The 26,170-nt window shown below is 41.0% G+C and overlaps 1 protein-coding gene across 2 annotated transcripts; it reads right to left on the minus strand.

Moving 5' to 3' along the window:
• Positions 1 to 7,248: 7,248 nt before the first annotated feature.
• LOC124117114 (protein FAM117B-like) lies at positions 7,249 to 21,700 on the minus strand. Of its 2 annotated transcripts, none has more exons than XM_046478845.2 (8): positions 21,294 to 21,700; positions 19,305 to 19,456; positions 17,198 to 17,293; positions 14,646 to 14,861; positions 13,921 to 13,989; positions 11,382 to 11,622; positions 10,790 to 10,916; positions 7,249 to 9,535 (listed from the first exon to the last, which is right to left on the minus strand). In XM_046478845.2, the coding sequence occupies exons 1-8, from the start codon at positions 21,508 to 21,510 to the stop codon at positions 9,349 to 9,351; spliced, it is 1,305 nt and encodes a 434-aa protein (XP_046334801.1). In that variant the 5' UTR covers positions 21,511 to 21,700; the 3' UTR covers positions 7,249 to 9,348. The 2 variants fall into 2 exon arrangements, with proteins under 2 accessions (XP_046334801.1, XP_046334800.1); XM_046478844.2 differs by having other exon boundaries at positions 17,195 to 17,293; positions 21,294 to 21,699.
• Between the last annotated feature and the right edge of the window lie 4,470 nt (positions 21,701 to 26,170).

Consider the following 26,170-nt stretch of genomic DNA (forward strand, 5'->3'; position numbering starts at 1 on the left):
ACGATCAAACTTTCCCGTGTTTGTCAACAACCAAAGGAGGTAATTCTAAACCACACTCCCTGTTACAAACTGGCCACTACAACACTCGACAGTCTACGAGCATATGTTTCCACTGACAGTCACTACAAATAAGCTTACAACAACAATCTCCACTGCCACATAACAATATCAATTATGATTACACCTTCTGACCATAGGATTACCCTGCTAACAAACGATGTATACAGAAATCTAAATGTCAGATATATCCTTGATTGTCGTTTAACCCCCCACTCGGCATTTTTCAAGCTATATGACGGCGCCCTGTAAGTAATCTGTCTAGACAAGAAAAAACTGATTAATATTATGAGCAACGATCGGGGTACGATGACGCGCAATCTATCACGTCTCCGACCATTACGCCGCCTCGTCCGCCGAGCCTGTAGGCTGCTGGGGAACTATTCTAACCCGGAAGTCCGGCGGCGGGATATATTCTGTAATGCCCAGCCAATTGGACTTCAAGCAGATCTGAACCTACAGATATAATGAAAATTATCACCAGTGATATGGCTCTGTGACTATGGCTTGACATAAAAGCGATAAAACCCTTTCCATATTCATCAGAAATCTCTGCTAAGAGCAGAGTCGATTGTACGATTCCTACTAAATCATGAGCATGTGTTTATGAATTACTATCTAATAGTGATGATACCAGGTGTTCGCGAGTGGTGTTTCAAGGTCATTTCCAAAGGCAAAGGTTAACTCAGAATTTGGCACGTACAGAAATAAACAGTGAAATCAGAAACTGCCAACACGCGAGATCAATACATTATTTTGAAAGGCGCAGTTTTAGGTTTACAATCGAAGCAGGCAACACAACGGATCAAATACACGCAATAAGTAACAGACCCTGTAATATGTATATGTTTGTGCAATCATGAATGGCCAGAATTTTGTCACTGCCAAATGTCTCGAAACAGGACTGTTTTCGTTTTTGAATCAAGTGAGTGAGTGAGTTGTGTTTAACGCCGTTTTTAACAGTATTCCACTTATATCACGGCGTGTCAGCTTAATGTGTGAGGAAAGTCCGAAGTCATGCAGGTCTTAGACGTTTACCACCTACGGTGAAACCCACGAGCACGGGTATGGTGCTGGCCAACCTAGAAACATAATCGGGGCGAACCGGGATCCGAACCCTCAATCATAGGTTTCTGGCGTGTCCAAGGGACGCAACTCTGCACAGCGAATTGCGGCGCCTTAGACGACTGGGCCACCCGTGCCCCCACAATAGCTTCTAACCTACTCAAGCTGGCAATTAGTGTTTTTGTAACACGAGTTTTCGCACGAGTTTTCTCTTCAATCTACCTCTAACAAGACTGAAGCCAGTTTACTCTGCACATGCAGCACTTGCGATGGTGGCTTCGCTGTGCGGAGCTCTATTGTTTTCGTTCGTGCATGTGACGTCACACTCGGAAATTAGTTCATGCATGAATTAAAAACACACAAAACTGTCCCCTTAAATGCCTGTCATGTTCGTAAAGAACCGGGGACAGATAACTCTTAATTCTACCCTCACTCTGACAGCACTTGACAGTTTACTAGCAGTTTGAAAGCAGAGTACGTAAGTAAGCGGGTGGGCATTTACACATCACGATTGGGTCACGGATTGAAGTTTATGTTCCTCCCAACAGCACATTACAGACACTCTAAATCAAACTGGGTGCACGTCACAACTGACAACAGCATCGATTATCCAGTGTCTCCATAACAGACTTGGTATATATAATACACCAATCTCATTAAAATCAGATCTAAGTTCTCGCTGCCGCTAAACAAAGATCTGAGGGCATCCCATTACGGGTCACGTCAGAACGACCTTTCGCAAACTTTGACCGACCCACTGAAATGACCAACAAGAAGTCGACATCAGCCAATCAGAGAGCAGCTTTCTCGAGCTTTACGGCACACGTTTCCACCTGGCGACTTCCAATTGAGACTACGCTTGAAAAATATGTTGACACAGTTCTCGATTAAAATTTTGAAAACTGAATAAACGAACATTCCGGAATGTCTAATTATATGGTTGAGATTGTATGGCAGTGCTTCCCCTGTACTGTGCAACGCCTCCTCCGTTTAAGTGTTTATCTCACGTAAGCGAGAGATAGACGATATTTTTGACGGAATCACTCGTACGGGCCTTAACTGTCGTTCGGAATACCCCGTTTTAACGTTTTCAAGGTTGCATGATTAGAAAACACATTCCGACTGTCACTTTCATGATCTGGTAAGCGACGCATTCATTGGTCGGATGAAAGGTCGTTCTGACGTGACCCGTAATGGGATGTCCTCAGATCTTTGTTTAGCGATAGCGAGAACTAAGATCTGATTTTAATGAGATTGATAATACACTGGATTATAGATAGTAAAAGGTCTGTCGCTCAGCCCTTCTTGCAAGTATACTTACAATGTGGCACTGAATCAGCTCGGCCGACTTTGATCTTTATTTGGAGTGACACCATACAAGGAAGGAATCCAAATTGACGCTGATGAAAATGTTTATGACTGAGTGAGTATGGTTTTATGCCGCTTTTAGCAATATTCCAGCAATATCCGGACATTGTACCCATTTCGGGATTCAAACCCAGGTCTTCAGCGTGAGGAGCAAACGCTTTAACCACTAGGCTACCAGCCGCCCCTGTTTATCACTGAAGAGGACGAAAGGCATGTTGTTCAAATCTTGAATTTGAACCACAGACACAACTTCACAGCACTGTCTTCAACCACAGGACCACTGTCCCCATTCGACAGTTTACCATTGGAAGGGAACACACCAGCTGATCAACGGAGATTCAAAGAATCCTGATGGACTGAATCTCCATATTGAGTTAAGGGGGACAACGCTGTTTTTGTATAGTGAATTACCCTAATGAGGGTTCTGGGTTAGGAAAGGTCCCCAACACCCCATGCTTGTCATTCAGGCCTAATGGTTCCTGTTGTCAGCCTCCATGACTGTTTATTTAGGTTTCATTGCTGCTCATAATATTACCGCCTCCGTGGTCTAATGGTAGAGCGTCCGCCCGGAGAGCGGAAGGTCAAGGTTTGGATCCCCAGCCGCATCATACCAAAAGACGTTAAAAGATGGTACTTGTTGTTACCCTGTCTGGCGCTCGGCATTAAGGGGCTAAAACAAGGACTTGTTGGCTCGGATTCAGTATACTGTATCTGAGTGGGTTATTCATGTTAAACTGCGGCAAGGTATCTCAGTGTGCTAGCACTATAAATCAGCATCAGTCCGGACTAGTACAAGCAGCCACACACACATATATACATGTGCATGCACGTCGCTATATAAGTGCAATAATCGTGGACGCGACATTAAACCCCATTTCACCTCACCTCATAATATCAATCACTGGTGAGTCTAGCTGATTATTTACAGACCACACTATAACTGGAACATTGCCGAGTGCCACAAGCAAGAAAAGGTGCAGCACCTTTGATGACTGGAACAGCCTGCACAGGTAGAGGAACCTTATTCTCTCCCAGTAAAGCACTTTGATTGTATGAGGTGCTCAGACCTGGCTGGTAACAAGTTATCCCATCCCTGTAGCATGGGGCAAGGTGCATAATATTGATACCAATATCCCAATCAGCAATGGTTTCCTTGGCCAAGTTGATAATTTACAAGCCATGGCAATACATTTGAAATAATGCTGACAGCAACTTGAGGTGAATGAGTATGGTTTTACACCCTTTAACAATATTCCAGCAATGTCAGGGCGAGGACTTCAGAAATATGCTTCACCATTGTACCCATGTGGGAATCGAACCCGGCCATCAGCCCCACCCGACAGCAACAAGCCACCTCACTCTGGTTATTCCCATGTGACCCAGCGTGTCATGGCATGTGGCGAACAGTATAACAGAACATTTGTGCTGCTTGATGTACCACACTAATGACTGTACATAAATGGCTTGACATACTAAATGTTGTGTAACAATATTCCAACTCTGCAGTGGTTAACTGAGCCTGGGACAGGCAAACCGGTGGTTGATTGCACCTGCAACTCTCCATCCAGGCTGTAGGCATGATCACACACCTTAACCACAAGATGCTTACTAGAACTGACAGGTAAGAAGGCTTGGAAACCGGGAACATTCATTCAAACACATTTGTCATTATGCCTTATAACCTGCAAGTTACACGACCAATATTTCACATCCTCAGTGTCTGGGACATTCAGTGAAGTTATTTTGAGAAATTCAGTGACTATATTCTCCCGAGATATTCAGGACGTTCAGTGTAGACATTCTCCCAAGATATTCAGTGGAACATGGTCTGGGACATCCAGTGATGATATTCTCCTGAGATATTCAGTAGAACATGGTCTGGGACATCCAGTGAAGATATTCTCCCGACATATTCAGTAGGACATACTCTAGGACGTTCAGTGGAGATATTCGGGACGTTCAGTGAAGATATTCTCTCCGAGATATTCAGTAGAAAATGGTGAGGGACTTCCAGTAAAGATATTCTCCCCGAGATATTCTGTAGAACATGTCCTGGGACGTTCAGTGAAGATATTCTCCCAAGATATTCAGTAGGACGTACTCTGGGACCATCAGTGGAGTTATTTTCCTGAGATATTCAGGAGGACATACTCTGGGATGTACAGTGAAGATATTCTTCAGAGATATTCAGTAGGACATAATCTGTTATGTTCAGTGAAGATATTCTTCGGAGATATTCAGTAGGACATGGTCTGGGACATCCAGTGACGATATTCTTCTTAGATATTCGGTAGGACATAATCTGTTATGTTCAGTGAAGATATTCTCTGTTCATTAATATCATTTGTAGTCAGTTTAGGCAAAGCAAGCTTACTGAAAACGACCTCTGAAAACAAGCTGAGGTAGATTTCTATGTTCACTTTTCCACAGGTCAAGTCAAGAACAACAAACAATGTAAGTGTTGTACAAAAGATAAACTTTTATTTCTAAATGAAACATACTCTAGGTTTAAAGGACAGAACTCTAAGTACGTAGGAGCCTGCAGCTCTGAAACACCTCGGAGGAAAATACACCAAAATAATTACAGATCTGCCATTTTTCAGTTTGATTTGTATCAAATTGACTGACTATGTATCACTAAAATAGATATTTCTTCCTCTATGACTGATATGTTCCAAGAATAGCACTTAATGATATCCAAGATGGACGTGCCGGTATGGACACAGCAAGCCTATCGGCGGAGGGACAACCACAGTTAAATGTACCATTGAAGGTGTGAAAATAGAGACAATAAATTACATCTACTAGTCAATATTAATTGAAATAACTTACACAAGGTATACAAGTCTTTCATTAACTACAAACTTTGTACATTTTGCATACAGAGTCAGCCCTTTGGCCTCCAACAGACTAAAAGAATTTTTTATGATTTTTTTACAATTACTCCAAAGGTTTAGGGGTAGAAGTATCTTTCTAATGTACAATTCTGATTCTTCAAGTGACAAAAAGTTTAATTATTCTCATTTCTGCCGTTAGTTACATGCTTAGCCATGAAACCTCAACAATTAGATTTTCATCATCTAGTTTTAGATCATTTACAAAATGATGTTAGGTTCTTGTGATTCTTGAATTTTTCATCCGAAAACAATATTTTAACAATATGACTTTAAACTGTTGGTGATCAAAGATCCGCTGTCATGTATGCAGATGCAAGTGGAATAGCCAATATTTGAGCTCCACTTATTACAAGCCAATAAATAGCACTAACTATACATGCGTTCACAAATATTGCTTTGGTATTCAAATTGGACTTGTTAACAATTTACATTGTCTTGTGTTATTAGCAACATGCTAATAAAAAACACTTAACTTGTGATTAACACTAATTTCATGTTAAGCATGAAAATCAGAAAGACAAAGTCGACTCCCTTTGTTGCATAAATGCATCAAGTCCATCACATAGTGGATATATCAAGTCTCTCTCAGTCCCAACAAAATACTGAACACTTTTTGTAGGATTTCTCCTAAAAATTCCACAAAGAAAGTTTTCGGATTCAAAACGAGCTGGGCACGAGAAAGAGCTACCTCAGCCATGCCCCAACAAATGGCATGGTTGGTAACAAGCTTCAGAAAGCTGAGAGCCTTCTCGTTGCTCATCTATTGTCTATATACAAAACTGACAGAAATGTCAAAACCTCATGGAAGGAAAACTGATACAAGAAACTGCCACAAGAGGCAGTCCATTTAAATGCAAGTTCTGAGATTCGTTAAACAGGTCAAGTTCTGTATCATCAACCTAACAGTGGTGTCTACAGAAAGAATTATACACAACACATTAACAGTGCATCATCAGTTACAATTTGATTTTGCATTTTTTTTTTCAGTTTTAGCTTTCTGTATTTACATACATGCAAGCTTTGTCATTGTGCGATTGCTCCTACAGGTTTGTAGGATGCTGATAATCATTGCTTTACTCAGGAAGGCTCCTCGTCATGCAATGTTAGCTGCCTTTTCCATGATAGGCAAGAACATGTTTGGGCGAAAATATTTGTTCCCGTACACCAAACAGCGAAAACACAGCAAGAGAACACATATTTCTCTCCTCCTTTGGGTGGATGCGTAACAACTGCAAAAGAGCATCATGGAATGTTGTGGGCTTTACCCTGAAGTCTGTGCTGGGCTCCGCTACAAACAATGTGTCAACCGGCCGGCTTTATAGAAGATTGGAGGCGGACAAGTTTGTTTTTTTGTAAAATGGCTTTGGATACAGGTAAATAGACAATTGGACCCATCAAAAAGTTCACAATCATCTGACCGATAGCAAGCAATCGGAGTAAATGACCTTGACATTGTTTCTCTTTGACCTTGGTGTTGACACTCTTGAACAAGGTCTTTCCTTCACTGAAGGCAAATTAAACAAGTCTTGATCATTCAGTGGAATCAAAATCTCCAAACATAACTATGAAGGAATGTGTAAAGTCAAATCAGTTCAGATCTCTTTCAATGAATTGAAGTGAAACTGGAAATACTCATGTTATTTGAGTGCAGACACATTGGGAAATTCCACCCTAGAGTCAATGAAAAAATGTCTTGCTTGTTTGTGGACTGCAACAAAGAATTTTCAGAAACCAGTCTTAGGATGTTAAAAACAGGAAGATATATTTCAGACAAGCTGGCCAACCCAAAGTGGTTTACCATTGATTGCTGTCAAATAAAAACATTCATTGCACATATTGCCTGGAGAAGAATTAAAGTTGTGACAATATAGATTTATCTGTTGTTGTTATCAGAAAATTCATGTTGACTCATAGTGCAAGTGGTTTTTTTTGCAATGCTCCACAAATATCAAAAAGGTTGAATCTGCATATTGAACTTTGCCACCACGAGGAGAGATAGTCAAACATCAGTGTCAAGTCAGTCACCACAAACAAAATGTTAATATGTGTCAACAAACTTAATCAACTTGGTCCACAATGCAAATATTTTTGTAGACAAATTTCAATAGTGGATTACACATTTCAAATACCAGTTTGATTATAGAATAGATATAAATGACTTAGGTGAATGCCATAATGAATGATAATACTTGTGAAGTAGCACACAAAAAGCCCTATATGGTAACATTGTGACCAATAACCTAGGCGTTTTAGCAAAAGAATAAAAGATTCTTGTATTCTTCTTCAAAACGGTTATTAAAACAACGATAACATGATCACTGATGACAACCAGCAAGATAATTAATATTTCATGCCAGTTCGAAACAAACTTGTTTCTCATTAAGATTGGCACATACAGTTTTAGAGCTAATTCAATTGAAAAGGAACAGTGAATGTTTCTTCTTCAAGTTGAAACCCTCATTATGGAGGGGACAAATGAGGAGACAAACTGCCACTAGCCTCGGTTTGATGAACTGATTAAGTACCCTGGGATTTGTCATATCAGGCTTCATAATTTTGAATTATGTTTAAGATTATAAATTAATGAATTATCACGAGAAGAGTTCTGAAACAAATATTTTGTGCACTTTCTATGCAGCACTGACAGTTATATATGTAAGACCCCCACCAGATTTTGTCTGACTTCTGATAAAGTATTATTGAAAGTAACTTAAGCATTCAGGATTCCATGACCAAAGATTGACTCAAACCCAGGGAAGATTGTCTTACACTGATCATGAGGACTAGTGACGTGTTAAACTTACTAATTCCAATATCAAGTTAGTAGCAAATAGCCACTAAACAGTCTCTAAAAACGAAAACGCTGCACATCAAAATAACATCATTAGAGCCACACGGATACACTGATATATACATATACAATTTTAACAAGAAATATAACAAAATATTAAAGATATTGAATTTCATTCACACTGAAAACATACTCATTATTTCAACTTAAAATACACAAAGCATTTGTGAACTTGCTAAATCTAAAAGGAAGAACCGTATTGCTTCTCTCTAAAATTGCCAAGGTGAAAGAATATGCAAAATCGCAATCTTAATGATCATTACTTATGCCACACTGGATTAAGTCGCTATATGGCTGAAATAATGCTGGTGCGACATTAAATTTTAACTCACTAATTATTTGTTCTTGTTTAACACTGCACTCAGCAATATTCCAGCTATATGACGGGAGTCTGTAAATAATTGAGTCTGGACCAGACAATCCAGTGATTGACATCATGAGCATCGATCCACGCAATTGGGACCGATGACATGCATCAACCAAGTCAGCAAACTCACTAATCACTACAGTGCATTAAATGCATATGCATCATGAGACTGGCAAACCTCATGAATCACGCAGGACACCTACGGGCGTTGGTGCCATCAAAGTATACACCTTGGACCATATCACTTTCGTCATGTTTCAATTTTTCTAAAAGTTGAGAGAGTATACAGTAGTCAGAGATATCTGTGGTGAAAATCTGCTCGTGTTTTGATGAAATGGAATGAATATTTAACTCATCATAAACTTAGCAAGATAATGTTTGTGTGTACAGCACGATGCAGTTGATGATCCCAATACAAGTGTTCTCAATCAATACACAAACAATGAAATGAGACAGTCAGCATAATACAATATCAAGGTCTGTGAAAAGAGCATACAATAATTATATGATGCCACAATCCAGACATATAGATTTGTATACCAACAATAAACATAATTGTGACTCTTTTCTTTGTGATGTTTTGCAACTCATGGTCAATCAAAATATATATGTATGCGAAATAAGAAGTAACAAAGGAAAAACAAACAGTGGTCATATTTAAATATAGGAACACTCCTTGGGTGACATGACTTAATTCCAGGTAGTCTGGTAATGGCACAGTGAAATGAGATTATCTCCCCTGTCTACTGCCCCTCTATTGTAGGGGGCGTTGGTGGTGGAGCTACTGGTGGAACTGTGTTGAGGCCGATGTCCTGTGTGGGGCTGCAGTAACTCCTGATCAGGGGGCAGAAAGCAGAGCTCTGACTTGGTTTGAAGATGAACTGATTTGGCTTTAAAGGACAGAATAGAGACTCTTTGATGCTGGGTTTTCTGAAAGATAAAATGTGAAGCTTGAATAGGATGTTCTCACTTCGAACAAAACCTGACTGTCAGAGAGAAAAAAAAGAGTGAGTGAGTGAGTGAGTTGGGTTTAACGCCGCTTTTAACAGTATTCCAGTTATATCGCGGCGTGTCAGCTTAATGTGGGAGGAAAGCCCGAAGTGACGCAGGTCTCAGACGTTTACCACTTCGGTGAAACCCACGAGCACGGGTATGGTGCTGACAAACTTAGAAACATAATCGGGGCGAACCGGGATTCGAACCCACAATCATAGGTTTCTGGTATGTCCAGGGATGCAACTCTGCACAGTGAATCGCGGCGCCTTAGACGACTGGGCCACCCGTGCCTCCGAGAGAAAGAGAGAGAGGGAGGGAGAGAGAGGGAGGGAGAGAGAGGGAGAGAGAGGGAGAGAGAGAGGGAGAGAGAGAGGGAAAGAGAGAGATATCAGTGTACAGGCTTAAAGGTACAATCCTCATATTGACCTACGAGACATGACACATAAACATAATGTAATCACAAGTTATGAATATATGATAAATAATTTATACACAAGACATGTAAGTTAACTAGTCTCATGAAAAAAAGCAGGTGTTCCTTGACTTCTTTTGAGAAGTATACATTCACTGATACATTAGAACATCTCATGCATTCTCATCTGTCAACAAATGTTCATGCCAGACTCAGCAATATTCCGACCAGACAACCAAGTGATCAAAATTGTGAGCAACGATCCACGCGGTTGGGATGCGATGACACACAATGAACTAAGTCACTGAGTCTAATCCCCCAATTCATTTGGTTGCCTGGGAAACTACTCTTACTGGAATCCCCACAGGCTCCACTATTAGTTTGTTCGTTTTGTTTGTTTGTTTTTTAACGCCACACTCAGCTATATTCCAGCTATATGACGGTGGTCTGTAAATAATCAAGTCAGGACAAGACAATCCAGTGATTGACACGCCGAGCATCGATCCACGCAATTGGGATACAATGACATGCATCAACCAAGTCAGCGAGCCTAACTACCCGATCCCGTTAGTCTCCTCTAACAACAAGCATTGTCGCCTTTTACAGCAAACATGGGTCGCTGAAGACCTATTCTACCCCAGATCTTCACAGGCCCGACTATTAGCGAGTATTTGAGAAGAATTGTCATCTGCTTTTAGCTATATTCCATAAGTTAGGCAAGCACACAGATGTCTGGATCAAGATCACTGCATCAAGAATGGTAGTTTTGTATTTACCGCGATTCCTCGATGACTCGGACCTTCTCACACCCATCTGGAGGCTCTCGGACGAAGTCACATTTCTCTGCTTTGGGGCTTGAAACAAACTTGGTGATTGAGGGTTCTGGGGAGTCTTCAGCTTCACCTGTTGCACAAAAAGTCAAATTAGCACAAACATGATTCATATCACCAAGGAAATAACAAAGAGATTGTCATGGTTTTGATACTTGCTTAGAAAGGCTAATAGGCCTGTTGACTAGCACAAATACCACCATGACCTTTGTCGGAAGACTGTCTGTCAAAACTACAACACTACAATCACCTTTGTCAGAAGACTTGCTGTCTGCCACAACTACAATACTACAATCACCTTTGTCGGAAGACTTGCTGTCTGCCACAACTACAATACTACAGTCCCCTTTGTCGGAAGACTTGCTGTCTGCCACAACTACAACACTACAATCACCTTTGTAGGAAGACTTGCTGTCTGCCACAACTACAACACTACAATCACCTTTGTCGGAAGATTTGCTGTCTGCCACAACTACAACACTACTATCACCTTTGTCGGAAGACTTGCTGTCTGCTGCAACAACAACACTACAATCACCTTTGTCGGAAGACTTGCTGTCTGTTGACTCTGACCGACTGGAGGGCCGGGAGGTGTCCATGTGACCAGGAATGATTGGTATGGCAGGACTGATGGAGTCGGCGCGGCTCCCGCTGCTGGTGATGGTGTAGGGCTCATCCACCTGTCCTGACGGCGTCTGTGTGTTTACCGAACGTGTTGAGCCAATTCGGATAATGTCAGGAATTGGTGCTCTGTGACCATCAGGAATCTCTGGATGAGACTGCAAGGGAAAGTGTCTGTTGTAGATTAATGTTTCTTTATGAGTGCAAGACGTCCTATCTAGAAGGACTTTGTTTTGTAATAAAACTCAGTAAGTCAGAAGAAGTGGTCATCAGTTTTTCCAGAGTTCTTCACCCATCCCCGTATCATATGATGTACTCACCACCATACTTTGAGTAATATATGAAGAATTATGCACATTCAAGAGATATTAGATTGGCTTCATGCACAAACGAACATACTGGTATGTTGTGTGAACTGACGCTCATGAAGGCATCACGTGACATCTTAGACCCATGACTCGCGATGCACCATTTGTCTCGTAAAGGATTAACGTGTAATATTTAGAAATCATGTGAAACATAGCGTGAAAAAAATAAGACACTCTGTGGTAACACTTGACTGATTGATAGTTTTGTCATTAATTGGTACACACTGGAAACTAGGTTTCACTAAAAATATTTTAACTTATCCTGCATTACTACCTTAATGCATTTTTATCAGACGGAACGGAGGGGGTCATACCTTCAGATGTAATTTCAAGATAGACCCTCAACCAGTCCAGGTAACCAGATAGCATCCTTGGCAAGAAAACCAAAGACCATTCCCGTCTATAGCGCCACACGAGTGAGAGTAGGTGGTTTGAAGACCAGTCAGGAAACGGAAAAGTAGAAAAGGGGTGTCGGACAATTTCTAAATTCCGATCAAACAGAAGCATGAAACACATCTAGTCTGGGGAAAATTCTACCAGAGATGTTGCAGGGTCGGCTCCGAGATGTATAAGTCAGGAGCGTCTGGAGTGACCTGCTGCACCACCACCAGGGGTCCGAAACTATGGACACCTTGCACATCCTCAAGAGCCACGTCACGGAGAAAATGATTGGCAAAGATAGTATCTGAGTGCCAATAACAACCCTCCATGATGGACTTGATGGATCAATTGCTGTGGGGGGCCATTGTCGAAGTGACAACTTGAATCTCATGGGGGGTGTTGGCTCTGGGCGGGTCCATACCGACCAGGTCGTAAGCCTGCGGGATAATGGAAAGAAGCCACAAGGAGATAGTGTTACGACTAACTGCCATCTGGGATGCAGGCAAGACCAGAGTAAACAGTCGTTTCTGAGATCCACGTTGTGTCTAGGATCGAAGGAAAAAACCCTGTAAGGCTTGAACTGGGCACAGAAGTTCATCCTCGTCCTTGGAACCCACTCTTGAATATAAGAACCCAATGTGACCAACAAAATGTGAGTCATTACTTCATAGCTACCCAAACCATCTGTTTTCATCTACTTTTAAAAATTCCACCAATATCACGGCAGGGGATACCAGAAATGGGCTTCACACATTGTTATCTGTGTGGGGAATCAAACCTGGGCCTTTAGTTTGATGAGCAAACACCTTAACCAAAGGGCTAACCCCTAACCACCACTTTTTACCATACACTACACAGAAACAGATGTAGGTCCGGAGCTGATAATTCCGGCTGGTGGCGAATAGGTTGATGAGTGGTAGGCTGAAACGCTGGCAAACCAGGGCGAAGGGATGGGGGTTGAGCATCCACTCCTTGGGAGCCACTTTTGTCTGATTTGGAAAGTGCGCCCACCACGTTATTATGACAACCAAGGACGTGCTGGACGATGAACCTCAAATGCAGTGGATCCACTAACTGAAAGAACCAGATGATGAGTGAGTTGTCCCCTGAGTGCGAAGATACCAAACAACCGTGATGTTGTCTTTGGATATGGCGAGCACTGTGTGCCAAAGACAGGACTGCCAATGAGCCACGGCTAGGATGAGTGCTTCAAGTTCCAGATTGTAGGCAGAAGGCAGTCTTGTCCTCCAGATGTGCCCCCCCCCCCCCCCCAAAGCCTTACATGAAGCTTCAACAAACAGGTGGAGTGTGGGCTTGAGCTCTGTCAAGGAGACACCATTGCAGACATTTGATTTCACTGTTCACCAACAAAGACACAGGTGAAGGTGAATCGGGAGCGTGATGGAGGCAAAAGGCTTCTGCCGCCAAATAAACAGAGCCAGAAACCACCGAAGGCAAAGTCGAAGCTGGCCAATGGATGTCAGATCCTGAGCTGATCATGAGAAGACCCATTAACAGCATTACTTATTTTCACCCAGGACCATTACAAGGCGCTGTCTTCTTTGTCATAAGGTGAGCAGTAAATGCATTAAGGAGTAATGCAGGAAAAGAAAAAATTAATGCTTTTGGCTTACTGTAAATCTACAAATAGTATTAATGTTCATCACAAGATGAATTATCAATATTTTCAACAAACAAAACACATACATGTACTTTTAGTTCTGACTCTTCAGGTTCGATGGCTGCTGGGTTGTTCAGAACAAGCTTTTCAATTTCCTGCAACAGATAAGAAATCACATCAATCACAAATCAATACTGAAACCTGGAGTTCATGATGTTTGCTCACATGGGTCTTGAATCTTGAGACACCTATGCCAACATTAAGTTTATGGCATGGACCCCATGACTTTCCTAATATCAAACACTGATGTACATTAAAGTTCATAACCTAGAGTGAGTGAGTTAAGTTTTAAGTCACATGGGCAATATTTCAGCCATAACGTGACTAATCATAACCTAGAAACCATGCAAACCAAGTGTAGAGTCTTAGACATATAAAATTCTTTATTAAAAGGTTCAAGGAAAACATTACGGTCAAAGTACTTATCTAATAAAAATAAAAACAAGATATGCAAATGTACAAAGTTTGAAACAAGGCAAATTCAGACATTGATGCTAAAACTTGAATGAGAATACCAAAAGTCAATCATAATAACGCTTGACTATTCATTCATCAAACATTTAAGGCACTCGCAGTTTAAGCATGCTAGAGAAATTTATGTATATTGTGTATGGCTATGACAGATTAACTATAGTCATATGAACAACAATCAAGCATTTTTTTTACTACTTTTGAGTAGTATATATTTAATCTATTACCACAGCCAAAGTGATATGCTACGTTAATCTATTTCTACAGCCTACAGACTTACTGTATTTAGTCCTTCTACACTGTTACGTTGATATTTTGACATGTTTGTTTTAGGAATGTTCGTGGGTATGCCAATAGCTTTTGATTGGCTGAAGACAGTAGGTGGCGCCGTGAGGGAGAGGGCAGAGTGTTTGCCTTGCACCGGACTCTGTCGCTGTTTGCTCCATTCCTTCTCCTTGCTGCCTTCTTTGGTTCGCTGTAGACGCTGTTTTATCAGCTGTAACACAATAATCACTCAACAATCACATCATTATCATTATGCAAACAAATTGTTGACATTGCCAGCTTAAAGTTTGAGTATTGTGGTCATAACTAAACATTACATCATAAAAAAATGGAAATTTTGTTATAAATTGTATATTTATATCCTTTTCCTATCTCACACTTTTCATTTCTTCCTTCTTCTTCGATCCTATGTGGAAACGTCCTTAAAATATGTTTCCAGCTTCTAAAACAAAAACATTCTCCTGAACACACCCTGCATTTCCATAGTAACGCCCAGAAGTTAGGTCAATTGCGTGTTTCCCGTGCACAGCAAGCCTGCTCAATATGACTGATTGCATACCTCTGCCAAATCATTATCTTTCGCAGAGCTATCAGGCTAGGTGAAATGAGATGTGGGGATGGTTGGGTGGGTCAATAGTGTGTGAGATGGATAAGTATATAAATATACAATTTACACAAAAGTTTCCGAAATTTTCCAAAACTTATCCTATCTCACACTTTGCGTTTTATCCCATGGTTGGTTGGTGGGTCGCAGATACCCTAGCCTGTATAGACTACAAACGTGAGATATACACAAGGTGGGGAACCAATTGCGTGTTGGCCAATTGTGTGCGACCAAAATCAGAAACAGACAATTGGTGGCTGCCACCTTCTGTAGGACCCAGGGAAGGATCCCTGTCGGAGCAAAGGCGTAGGTAGGCATTGAGACCTTCCCATGAATTTGCTAACGAATGGGTGATGGGGACGGGTGATACGAATCAGGATAGCTGAGCGTTGAAGCAGATTGCGAAAAGGTCTACTTCTTGGGCCTGATAAAGTTGGCAAATCCATTCGAACGATGTTGGATGAAGTAGGTGATGGTCTGTCGGTTCGGAACAGGGAGTCTGCTATGACGTTGAAGACCCCTGGAATATGCCGAGCCAAGACATTGATGTTAAGGGAGTCGATGAGTTGAAAGAATTCTAGAGCGAGCGAGAAGAGGGACATCAACTTCGTGGATCCCATTTGGTTGAGGTACCACACGACCCCAGTGTTGTCGGAATGGATCATGAGGGAAGAGGAGCATAGGAACTGTGACCAATGCGAGAGATCGCTAGAATGGCTGCCTTGATTTCGAGATTGTTGATGTGGAGGCAACTCTCGGTTGAAGCATCAATGAACAGATGGAGGGACGGGATGAATAGCCTCAAAGAGATCCCACCGCAAATGTTCGATGCGACCAGCCACCATTGAAAATGAGGATGGATACGGAGCGGTAAAAGCACAGCGTGTGAAAATCGTCAATCCTGATAAAGGGCACGAGGAAACATTGAAGTGGTCGCAGATGCAGTTGACCCCGTACAGTGAGCGCCTGCGCCTGTTAGGAGACCCAGGAGTTGTTTCCATTGGCGGAGTAGTTGTTTGAGAGCCAACAGAACAAGTTGTTGAATCTTTACCCACCGGTCATGCGGGACGAACATCATACCTTGCTGAGTGTTAAATAGGGCTCCTATGAATTGGAGACATTGGGTAGGAATGAATTCTAACTTGTTTGCGTTGATCAGCCAGCCAAGTTGCCTTAGAGAATGAGTTAGCAGAGGTATGCACATGGTCATTTCAAGCAGACTGCCATGCACAGGAAACACACAATTGACCAAGCTTCTGGGCGTAACCATGGAGATGCAGATGGTGTTCAAGTGAATGTTTTTATCTTAGAAGCTGGAACCATGGTTTAAGCATGTTTCCACATAGGATCAAAGAAGAAGGAAGAAATGAAAAGTGTGAAATAGGATAAGTTTAAAAATAGAACATTTGGATCATTGTTGATTGGTTGAAGTAGTAATGTAGAAAAATACTTTGTCAAACCACCATGACAAAACCAACTTTGAGTCTATTAGCCCAAACATGACTCAAAGCATCATCTTCAGTAGTTTAGTGTTATCATATGGACTTTTGTTAGTTGGGCTCAAAAGACCGAACAGAATATTACTAGTCTCGGCCTTTCGGACTTGTGGCTAAAGTCGGAGACTGCATTAGTCATGTGTCCATCATCAAATAAGTGAAATCAGTGTTTGGCTCTTAAGATGCTGTGTTCAATCATGAACATAACACTTCAATGGACCATACTTAGGGGGCAATAAATTCACAGAAGATTTCTATTATCTTAAAAAATAATTCATTTATTAGTTTTAACCTAAGGTGCCATGTGGCACTGCTATTAATATTTGTGAATTTTTAGTTACCAAGTAGATGTGAGATAGAAATGGTTAACATGATTATTGGAAAGCCACAAACCCTAATTCCAACTTAAAAACATATATATCTCAGATGACATGGATCTCTTACCACCTTGAGTTGATCTCCCTGACCAAATGATGCTGATCTCTTGTGCCCCTTCTCCTTCTTCCTGTCAAGGCTGCTGACAGACTCCCACTCATCAGGCGTCTGGGCAAAAGAACATACAACTGAAATGACGCACAAAAAGATTCCAACGAAGGATAGGCAATTACCTCAATGAAACAACCACCACAGCCAGCAGTTAGCAAAGCCAGCACTTTACCAAACTACCAACATGAAACATGTTGTTATTGTGCTTGATCAGTTGTGTTAATTCAAGTCTTTGAAAGGTATTCACAAGTGATACACATAAGGCAGAGAATTTATGGATGTCAACTTCTTTGTTATGAGGAACACAACATTTCGGAGTATACACTTACTCTTTCATCAGGTGAATAAATGCTACGAGGCAAGAACATAAATATGTACCTGTAAGAACAACAAAAGCAGCATCAGCAATTGGCACTAGTCCTGTTGCCCTTGCCAAACTGCCCAATTGGTAAGGTATCAAAAGGACTAGTAGAAATTTGCCATTTTTAAGGGTTTTGCTATATGTTATCATTATAAGGACTAGTGGACTAAAAATGTTAAGTTTCAAACACTGCAAAAGCAATAAGATAACAAAGGTTAAAACTTAACAAGGGAAGCCAACAGATAATTGGCACTGATGGGCGATTGGCAATGGACAAAGGGAAGCCAACACTTAACAGTTAATAAGCGCTGATAGCAGTGGACAACTGAAAGCCAGGACTTGAATTCTCACTGATTGGTAATAGGCAATGGACAATGGGCAAATGGAAGGCTGGGGGTAATTAGTACTGATAGGTGATAGAATGGAAATATCAATGGAAATATGGAAGCAAGCTAGTTGTGTTAATAATCAAATATTCTGTTAATGTGCCCACACTGACCAAAATTTGTCAATTGTCTGTTGGATCTCTAGTAGACACCATGGTGCTAACCAACACATTGGTTGGTTTATTGTTTAACGCCACACTCAGCAATATTCAAGCTATATGACGGTGGTCTGTAAATAATCGAGTCTGGGCCAGACAATCCAGTGATTAATATCATGAGCATCAATCCATGCAATTGGGATCGATGACATGCATCAACCAAGTCAGCGAGCCTGACCGCCGGATCCCGTTAGTTGCCTCTTATGACAAGCATAGTCGCCTTTTACAGCAAGCATGGGTTGCTGAAGACCTATTCTACCCCTGATCTTCACGGGTCGCTAACCAAAACAGGTTTTAAATTGCAGATACAACAAGTGAGCATGCACAATTAGAACGAGAAACCAGTCAAGAATGTAACCACTGTACCACACAGTTGTTTTGGTAGCTGGTTTTGCATAGAGTTTAGAGTTGATCTATCACCTATTTCAAAAGTTGAACATGTTGAACAAAAGTATTTAAGGCTTTAAAAATATAAAAATTGGTTCTCAGACAATGACTTTCAAAAATATAGTGCAGGCGGTGTTTTTTTGTTTGTTCAAACAAGTATGTGACCAAATAAACAGCTGTGTACCTCGCCCTGGGAAAAGGCATTCAAACTCCTATTGCCTCCATGACCATAACAGTATTAACACAAGATGCAAAGGAAGGCAGTGTGTATGTAAAGGGAATGAAACTGTGTGCTATAATGGATCGCATTGTTTTTAAGTATAGATTTTTTAAATTATTTTGAAAATGGAAATAAAAATGAAATGTGCGGTGGACTTGATGATGATTCGGGCAGTGCCTGAGAACCAAGACTATTATTTTTTTAGCCTAAGATTACTTTGTTTATCCCAAAAATAACACTAGACCACCAGACCAGCATCTATTTGAATAAACTGGTCCTTAACATGCTTAAGGAAATATACTAGACTTTGACCAGCAGACCAGTGTTAGTGTCAAACACTGTTAATATACACCATGTTTCAGGCTACTTCTGGCCCTTTCATCAGATGAATGACAGGATAGGAGAACATGACAATGAAGTCAGTAATTTAATAGATACATATATTGTACAAACTACATGGCATGTCTGTGTGAATGTGAAGCACAATCCTTTTTTATCTTCATGACTATCACATACATGTTCAATCAATACTTCAGTGACAACAATTTCAACAAACCTGTGTAAATTTGTCACATGTGAGCACCCCCAGATTGTGAGAGCTGTAGGAATGTGGGTCTTTGGGCCACTGGCCAGCAAGGTAGATTGTGTCCAGAGAGCTGGCTCGCCACAAGCTGGGCACAGGGCTTTGACGATGCGATTTTGACTTTTCTGAAACACAAATAATTTACTGTTAATGCTTACAATACATTCTCCGAAGAAAAACACTAAAATGTATACTTGCTCACAGTTTCTGGCCGTCAGTCTGCATGATCTGAGAAACAATACCATACATCAAAAGTAGGTTCAAAGGCTTTATGAAACTAACGCCCCATATCTTGTAGAGTGCAAAAAAATGTTCCAGTCTGCAAACTCGAACCTGCCACTTAACACATTTTCAATTTCAGTAGATTTTAGCGTTATAATATGCAGGGCTAGCAATTTATATTTATTCTCACTTGGCCACAAAAACAATCTGCTGCAAAGTTGCCATCTACATAATGGTAAAAGTGGTAGTCCAGAAAGATATGTCTCTGGCCCTTCCTGAATTTTACTGGTCTCCGAAAAGTGGACATATATAAGTTATAAACCATGATATGGACTATGATTAGATACCCTTATATTATTAGACTGAACAAGTTTTGACTAGACTCTGGCTTTGCACTCATTGATATCGTATCAGACTTGTAATTATGAATATAATGTCAATACAGTGAATACACCGATGATTTTTCTCTGCTACAATTCAGGTAGAGGTGGGTGGATTGGGGCTGAGTACAGGCAGGTCTCAATAGCTTGATTTTCCAAATTAATGATGGGAGAAGTCCTGGCGGCTGCTCATACAGCAAGTCTGAGATAACGGGGAAATCAACTTATAACATGTCAATCGAAGTGTAATATCCCAAATGTTGTAATGTATTGTTAATCAATGTGTTATATGATGAAAATAATAATATTTTCAATTGTGCACATTTCCAAGATCTGGAAAACATCTCTTATAATAATAATACTTTGACTTTACATAGTATACCCCAATCTGTGGTTATGCCTAAGTTTGAATCTTAGAGGCCCATTCGATCTCAAACATTCAATATTTTCATGATTATGGTTGACAGTAATGACAGCTTGGCGATCAAATTTCATGTTTAATTTTGAATGCTGATTCCAGCTTGAGTGCTATTACTGGACATTAGATGTTCATTTATGGTCATGTTTACTGTTTCACAAAATAACGTGGAATAAGCTTGTGCACATCCCTTACCAACATGGCGGAAGGTGTCCAGTATACTGCATTCTTGCCAACTCTTCTAATGACAACGAGCAAAAGTATAATGAGATGTGATCATGTGTTTGCTGTAATGGGGAGTTAGTCAGGCGATAACTGGTCGCTAGCCAGTAGTCATATTAAATTATTTGTGCAGCTACTCCTTTTAATAAAATGGTAACTCTCTACATTCAGAGTCCAGCCATTCCAAACATCATGAATAGCCTAAAAGTGATTTAAAATAACTAGGATTTGGAGTGCCACCTTGCCTGATGCACATTTTGACAGCTGCCAAACACTGACCAGTGCTGCAAATAGTCTGGGATTATTTTGATATGTATGGCATTGTTGTTCAATAGGTCATTCTCTCATTAACCATATGTTTGAGAATAGGCTTCTTCAAATTAAAGGTACATAAATATGCCACTAAGCCACAGCACTGTTGGACATAGATATATCTCACTTTAGTGTCACAATATCAAATTTGATTTCCACCCAATACTGTTGAGAAGATTTGAGCCTCCATACTCACATCTGTCAGAAATAGGATACAAATGTCACAGTGATATTTAGATAACTAGAATACACACATGGAGTGATAATGGACATAAACAGTTAATGACCAAATAAAATCATATACGGAGAATAATTTATTGATGCAAGATGCATATGACTTGTGACTTCTTGAAAAATATGGCGGTGCATTAGGCCTATCGGCAGCTATCTTCGTCTGTCAGATCTTACCTCTGGGCGAGCTTGGACTTTTTCGCTCTGGAGATGCTCGATGGTCTGGGGATTTTCGACTCCATATTTTGTGACTGCTTGGTGTAGGAGATGCATTTAAGCTGCGTGTTGGACTTTTTTGTTTCAGAGTGAATGTCTTAACAGCTTTTATCGGTCCTTGCTTTGTTGATGCCGGGGACACATTACGACGAACTCGTTGAGGCGGCTGTCCTGACATTTCTTTCACACTCTCTTCGTGAAATTTGTTTGAAGACCCTTCCTTAGTCTTCCGTCTTTACGTAGAAATAGTTGTTCTCGGCCTATCAAGGCAGACTATCGAAAAAACTTAGATTTTCATCCCTGGCACTGTGTCAATTTTATCCAACCCAGAACTCTCTCAAAAAAATTTCACACAACGGTGTCACGTGACTACAATCTGACTGTCTGATTGGTTAGATTTCCGCCATATTTCTCACCCAGAAAATCCCTTTCTCTTGATAGCGAAAGGTATTTGTCAATTTATTGATGTTAATGCATCATCGCACGAAACTTCAACAATCATAACTGCCTGAGAATTTTATGATTCTTGAACCGCTTTTTGCTTTATTTGATCTTTCTTGTGTCAAATCAAGAATATCCCCCATGAGTCCCCGTACCGAGTCGATTATCTCCCTTGCAGGTGCTTGACAACCAGTCGTCCATGTAAACAATGGAATGACAAGCGGCGACAACAAAAATATAATGAGTTCTAAAGTCTGTTTGTAAAACTTAATCCGTGACAGAACTAATCTTTTTCATATTTAATCCAGGCCACGCGAGCCACTGACCTTGTGTGTGATATAGCGCTCTTAAAACTGATCTGACCTGGAACTGCCATTTTGATATTCATTACTTTCTACATATGTTTGGTGAAACAATATTTCGTGAATGATCCATAAGTTGTAATAGTTCACATATTGATAAAACGAGTTCTTAGTAGACAAATCTTAGATTAGAATCAACCGTTTATACGCTAAATGTATGATATGGGCATAACTATAGTGTTGTTTCCGGTTTGGCAGTTCGCCAAAAGTCAGCTGCCATGCTTCCTTAGCAACGGAAGGGAGCAGTTATTGTCGAACAGTCCTCACAAAGAAAAAATCCCGAAATTTGGCGACATTTGGAATTAAAACGACTTCTCCCTTGTGATGTATCAAACCTGTGGAATATTTTGAGAACAAATCCATCTATTTAAATAAATGTAATAACGAGAGAGAAAAATATGGACACGCACTTTTAAAAACGCATTAGAAGCCTATTCCAAAGTGTACCTCCTGCATCTCTCAAATAAAAAAAATTGTTTTATTTGATATAGGCCTAGGTCTATTTGATAATGTACTTTATGTTTGTATCAATTTTCCGTTCGTTGTTTAACGCCACTGTCAGCAATAGTCCAGCTGTATGATAACGGCTTGTACCGTATTTCCTCTATTAGACGCCGGGTCAATTGTTCAGTGCGAAAAATAGAAGCCGGGCCTCTAATAGACGCCGGGTCGATCAATTGATACAATTAATGATACCGGGACAATCAATTGATATTATTAATGATCCCGGGACAATCAATTGATACAATTAATGATACCGGGACAATCAATTGATATTATTAATGATCCCGGGACAATCAATTGATACAATTAATGATCCCGGGACAATCAATTGATACAATTAATGATCCCGGGACGATCAATTGATACAATTAATGATCCCGGGACAATTAATTGATACAATTAATGAATCGGGACATTCGTGGTCATTGTGAAATGGGGGTATTAATAGAAGCCGGGCCTCCAATAGACGCCGGGCCTCTAATTGACGCCGGGTCAAAGGCTTGTCCGAAATAATTAGAAGCCCGGACGTCTAATAGAGGAAATACGGTAAATAATCTTATCTGGACCAGACAAACCAGTGATTACAGTTGGGATACAATAATAGGCAACGAACTAAGTAAGCGAGCCTGACCACCCGATCATTTTAGTCGCCTCATACAAGCATCGGTTGCTGGGAACTCCCCACGTGAAGTTTTAAATATTAGCCAGAAACATATATAATACATCTTGGAGAAACTTCAGCTAAACCAAGAAAGAGAATTCTCAGATTTGATTTGCCGCATGATACAGTGTTACTATCAAGTACTAGTGATAATGTCACCTGTTCGTAGGTGAGATAGCTGTGTTATATAGCGCAATATCAGCGTTAGAAATTGGCACTAGTCCTATAGTCCTTGCCAAACTGCCCAATGGTAAAGGTATCATGACTAGTAGAAATTTCCCCTTTTTAAGGGTTTTGCTTTATGTTATCATTATAGTTGGCCGAAAACTGTTAGTTTCTAACCCTGAATATAGTAATGTATATGTATGCTTAATAGGTTTAGGCCTAACGCCGCACTCAGCAATATTCCAGCTACATGACGGCGGTCTGTAAATTATCGAGTCTGGACCAGACAATCCAGGGATTGACATCAGGAGCATCGATCCACGCAGTTGGGATACGATGACATGCATCAACCAAGTCAGCGAGCCTGACCGCCCGATCCCGTTAGTCGCCTCTCACGACAAGCATAGTCGCCTTTTACGGCAAACATGGGTTGCTGAAGACCTATTCTACCCCGGATATTCACGGGTCGCTTAATAGGTAGTGCATGTGTGCACATGGTGGTGTAAGTGACTTCTATGGATCCGTGTATGAGTTACGCACGTATATTAAATTGTCCTAAGTGTGAGGTGAAATAGGGGATGGTCGGGTAGCCTAGTGGTTAAAGCGTTCGCTCGTCACGCCGAAGACCCGGGTCGATTCCCGACATGGGTACAATGTGTGAAGCCCATTTCTGGTGTCCACCGCCGTGATATTACGAGAATATTGCCAAAAGCGGCGTAAAAACATACTCACTAACTCACTAACTGAGGTTAAATAGGGTTTAACGTCGCGTTCAAGATCATTTCTATTTTATATGGCGACGTGTGTGCGCGCGTGTGTGTGTGGCTGCTTGTACTATTATCCGGACTAATCCCGATTTTATAGTGCTAGCTCACTGAGATACCAGGCAGAGTAACACTAAGTACCATCTTTTAACGTCTTTTAGTATGACACTGCCAGGGATCGAACCCACGACCATCCGCTCTCCTGGCACACGCTCTATCCACTAGACCACGGAGGCTATCCTTATACAAGTAAAGCAATCTATTCATACCACATATTATTAGTTATGGTGCCTTTCGTTGCCGTCGACACCATAACGAATTTATTATGCCGAAAGGTTTACACTATCTGATATCCATATATCGCACATGTCATGTCAAAGTGAAAACGTATCACAACCGTTGACGTTACGGGTCAAAGGGAGACAACTCTTGATTTTAATTTTAACTACAATCTTTACCAATAAGTAACGACCGTGATCTAAAAAAAAATATTAGTGTCCTTGCACATCAAAATTAATTCTATAAAAAGTCAAAACAGTGTCGAAAAACGAATTTCTGTACCAGAATTAGCATGTGAAATATGTGAGGTGGGTGTTGGAAAATCCAAAATGGCTGTTACTGACGGTATACGGTCTCATGTTAATCAACAACAACTATCTTGGTTTTTCACTGACGGTATACGGGCTCATATGGGGTTAGTAGTACTGCTCTCTGATTGGTCAATCTCACTTTGAGGCATAATAAATGTATTATGTATGCATGGCAGGGAGAGAAACGACACCAACCAACTTTCTTTATAGCTCTTGATTTTTTTGTTTGGCATGCACGTATTTTGATATTAAATCGAATGCACATTTATTTACACGTGTACTTGTTTGTTTGCGTGTTGTTTAACGCCGCACTCAGCAATATTCCAGCTATATGACGGCGGTCTGTAAATATTCGAGTCTGGGCCAGATAATTCAGGGATTGACATCATGAGCATCGATCCACACAATTGGGATCGATGACATGCATCAACCAAGTCAGCGAGCCTGACCAACCGATCCCGTTAGTCGCCTCTTACGACAAGCGAAGTCGCCTTTTACTCAACGCATCTTCTATAACATATGCATTCGATAAAGTATCATATCAATCATACACATGCATATTTGCAGCTTTTGGAACACCTCAAGTCAAGATTATTGCACTTTTATAGCGAGGTGCAGGTGTGCGGCTGCTTGCAATAGTACGGACTAATGTCGGCTTTATTATGCTAGCCTGCCGACAAACATTGCCGCTATTTAAAAATGATTTCCAACTCAGACACATTACACTGACTCCGAGCCAGCCAGTTATTTTTGTTTATCAGAGAGTACGAAAGGCAGGGTAAAAACATAATACGATATTTTAACGTCTTTTGGTTGGGATGACGTGGCCCGAGGATCGATGCACCGACCTTTCGCTCTCCGTGCAGGCGCCCTAGCCTCTGCACCACGGAGACGGTCTTACTTACTTACTTACTTATATTGGAGATTTAACGTGCGCTTTCCGACTGCAAGCATATGTCGCACACGGGCCCGGCCAGGCCATTTAATGTGTTTCCGAAAAGGGGAAAAGTGAGTTTGTGCAACCCAGGAGGGGGGCTTTAGGGGTTGCTTATATAGTAATTTTGAGATTTGGAATGAATGCCAAGAGTGGGTGGAGGACGAACTCAGGGAGCTGTGTGTGGAGACGGAGACGGTCTGCACATTCAGTGTTTTGTGTCTCAAGACGTGTCAAATCTTCCGGGAGTGAAGGTGGGCGGGTGCGTGGGTGGGTGTTGTAGCGGGTAGCAAGATCACCCGTGTTCTGTCAACGCGACCAGTGTTTTCACATCTACCCGATGTACTCGCTGTCATTATCAGCTTCCTATTCATATATGGGCTGATGTCTTCTTTTATACTCTCACAGAGTCTTCCA

Source organism: Haliotis rufescens, unplaced genomic scaffold (genome assembly GCF_023055435.1).
Source record: "Haliotis rufescens isolate VD_foot unplaced genomic scaffold, xgHalRufe1.0.p SCAF_10, whole genome shotgun sequence".
NCBI lineage: Eukaryota > Metazoa > Mollusca > Gastropoda > Lepetellida > Haliotidae > Haliotis > Haliotis rufescens.

What these genes read in the sequence shown, in the direction of transcription:
- LOC124117114 (XM_046478844.2), bottom strand. Translation starts at nt 21,510, where the DNA reads ATGTCAGGACAGCCGCCTCAACGAGTTCGTCGTAATGTGTCCCCGGCA. An exon ending in CATGTGACAAATTTACACAG is followed by an intron (nt 17,294 to 19,304) that starts GTTTGTTGAAAT and finishes TCTTTTGCCCAG; the next exon opens with ACGCCTGATGAGTGGGAGTC. An exon ending in GTGTAGAAGGACTAAATACA is followed by an intron (nt 13,990 to 14,645) that starts GTAAGTCTGTAG and finishes TATCTGTTGCAG; the next exon opens with GAAATTGAAAAGCTTGTTCT.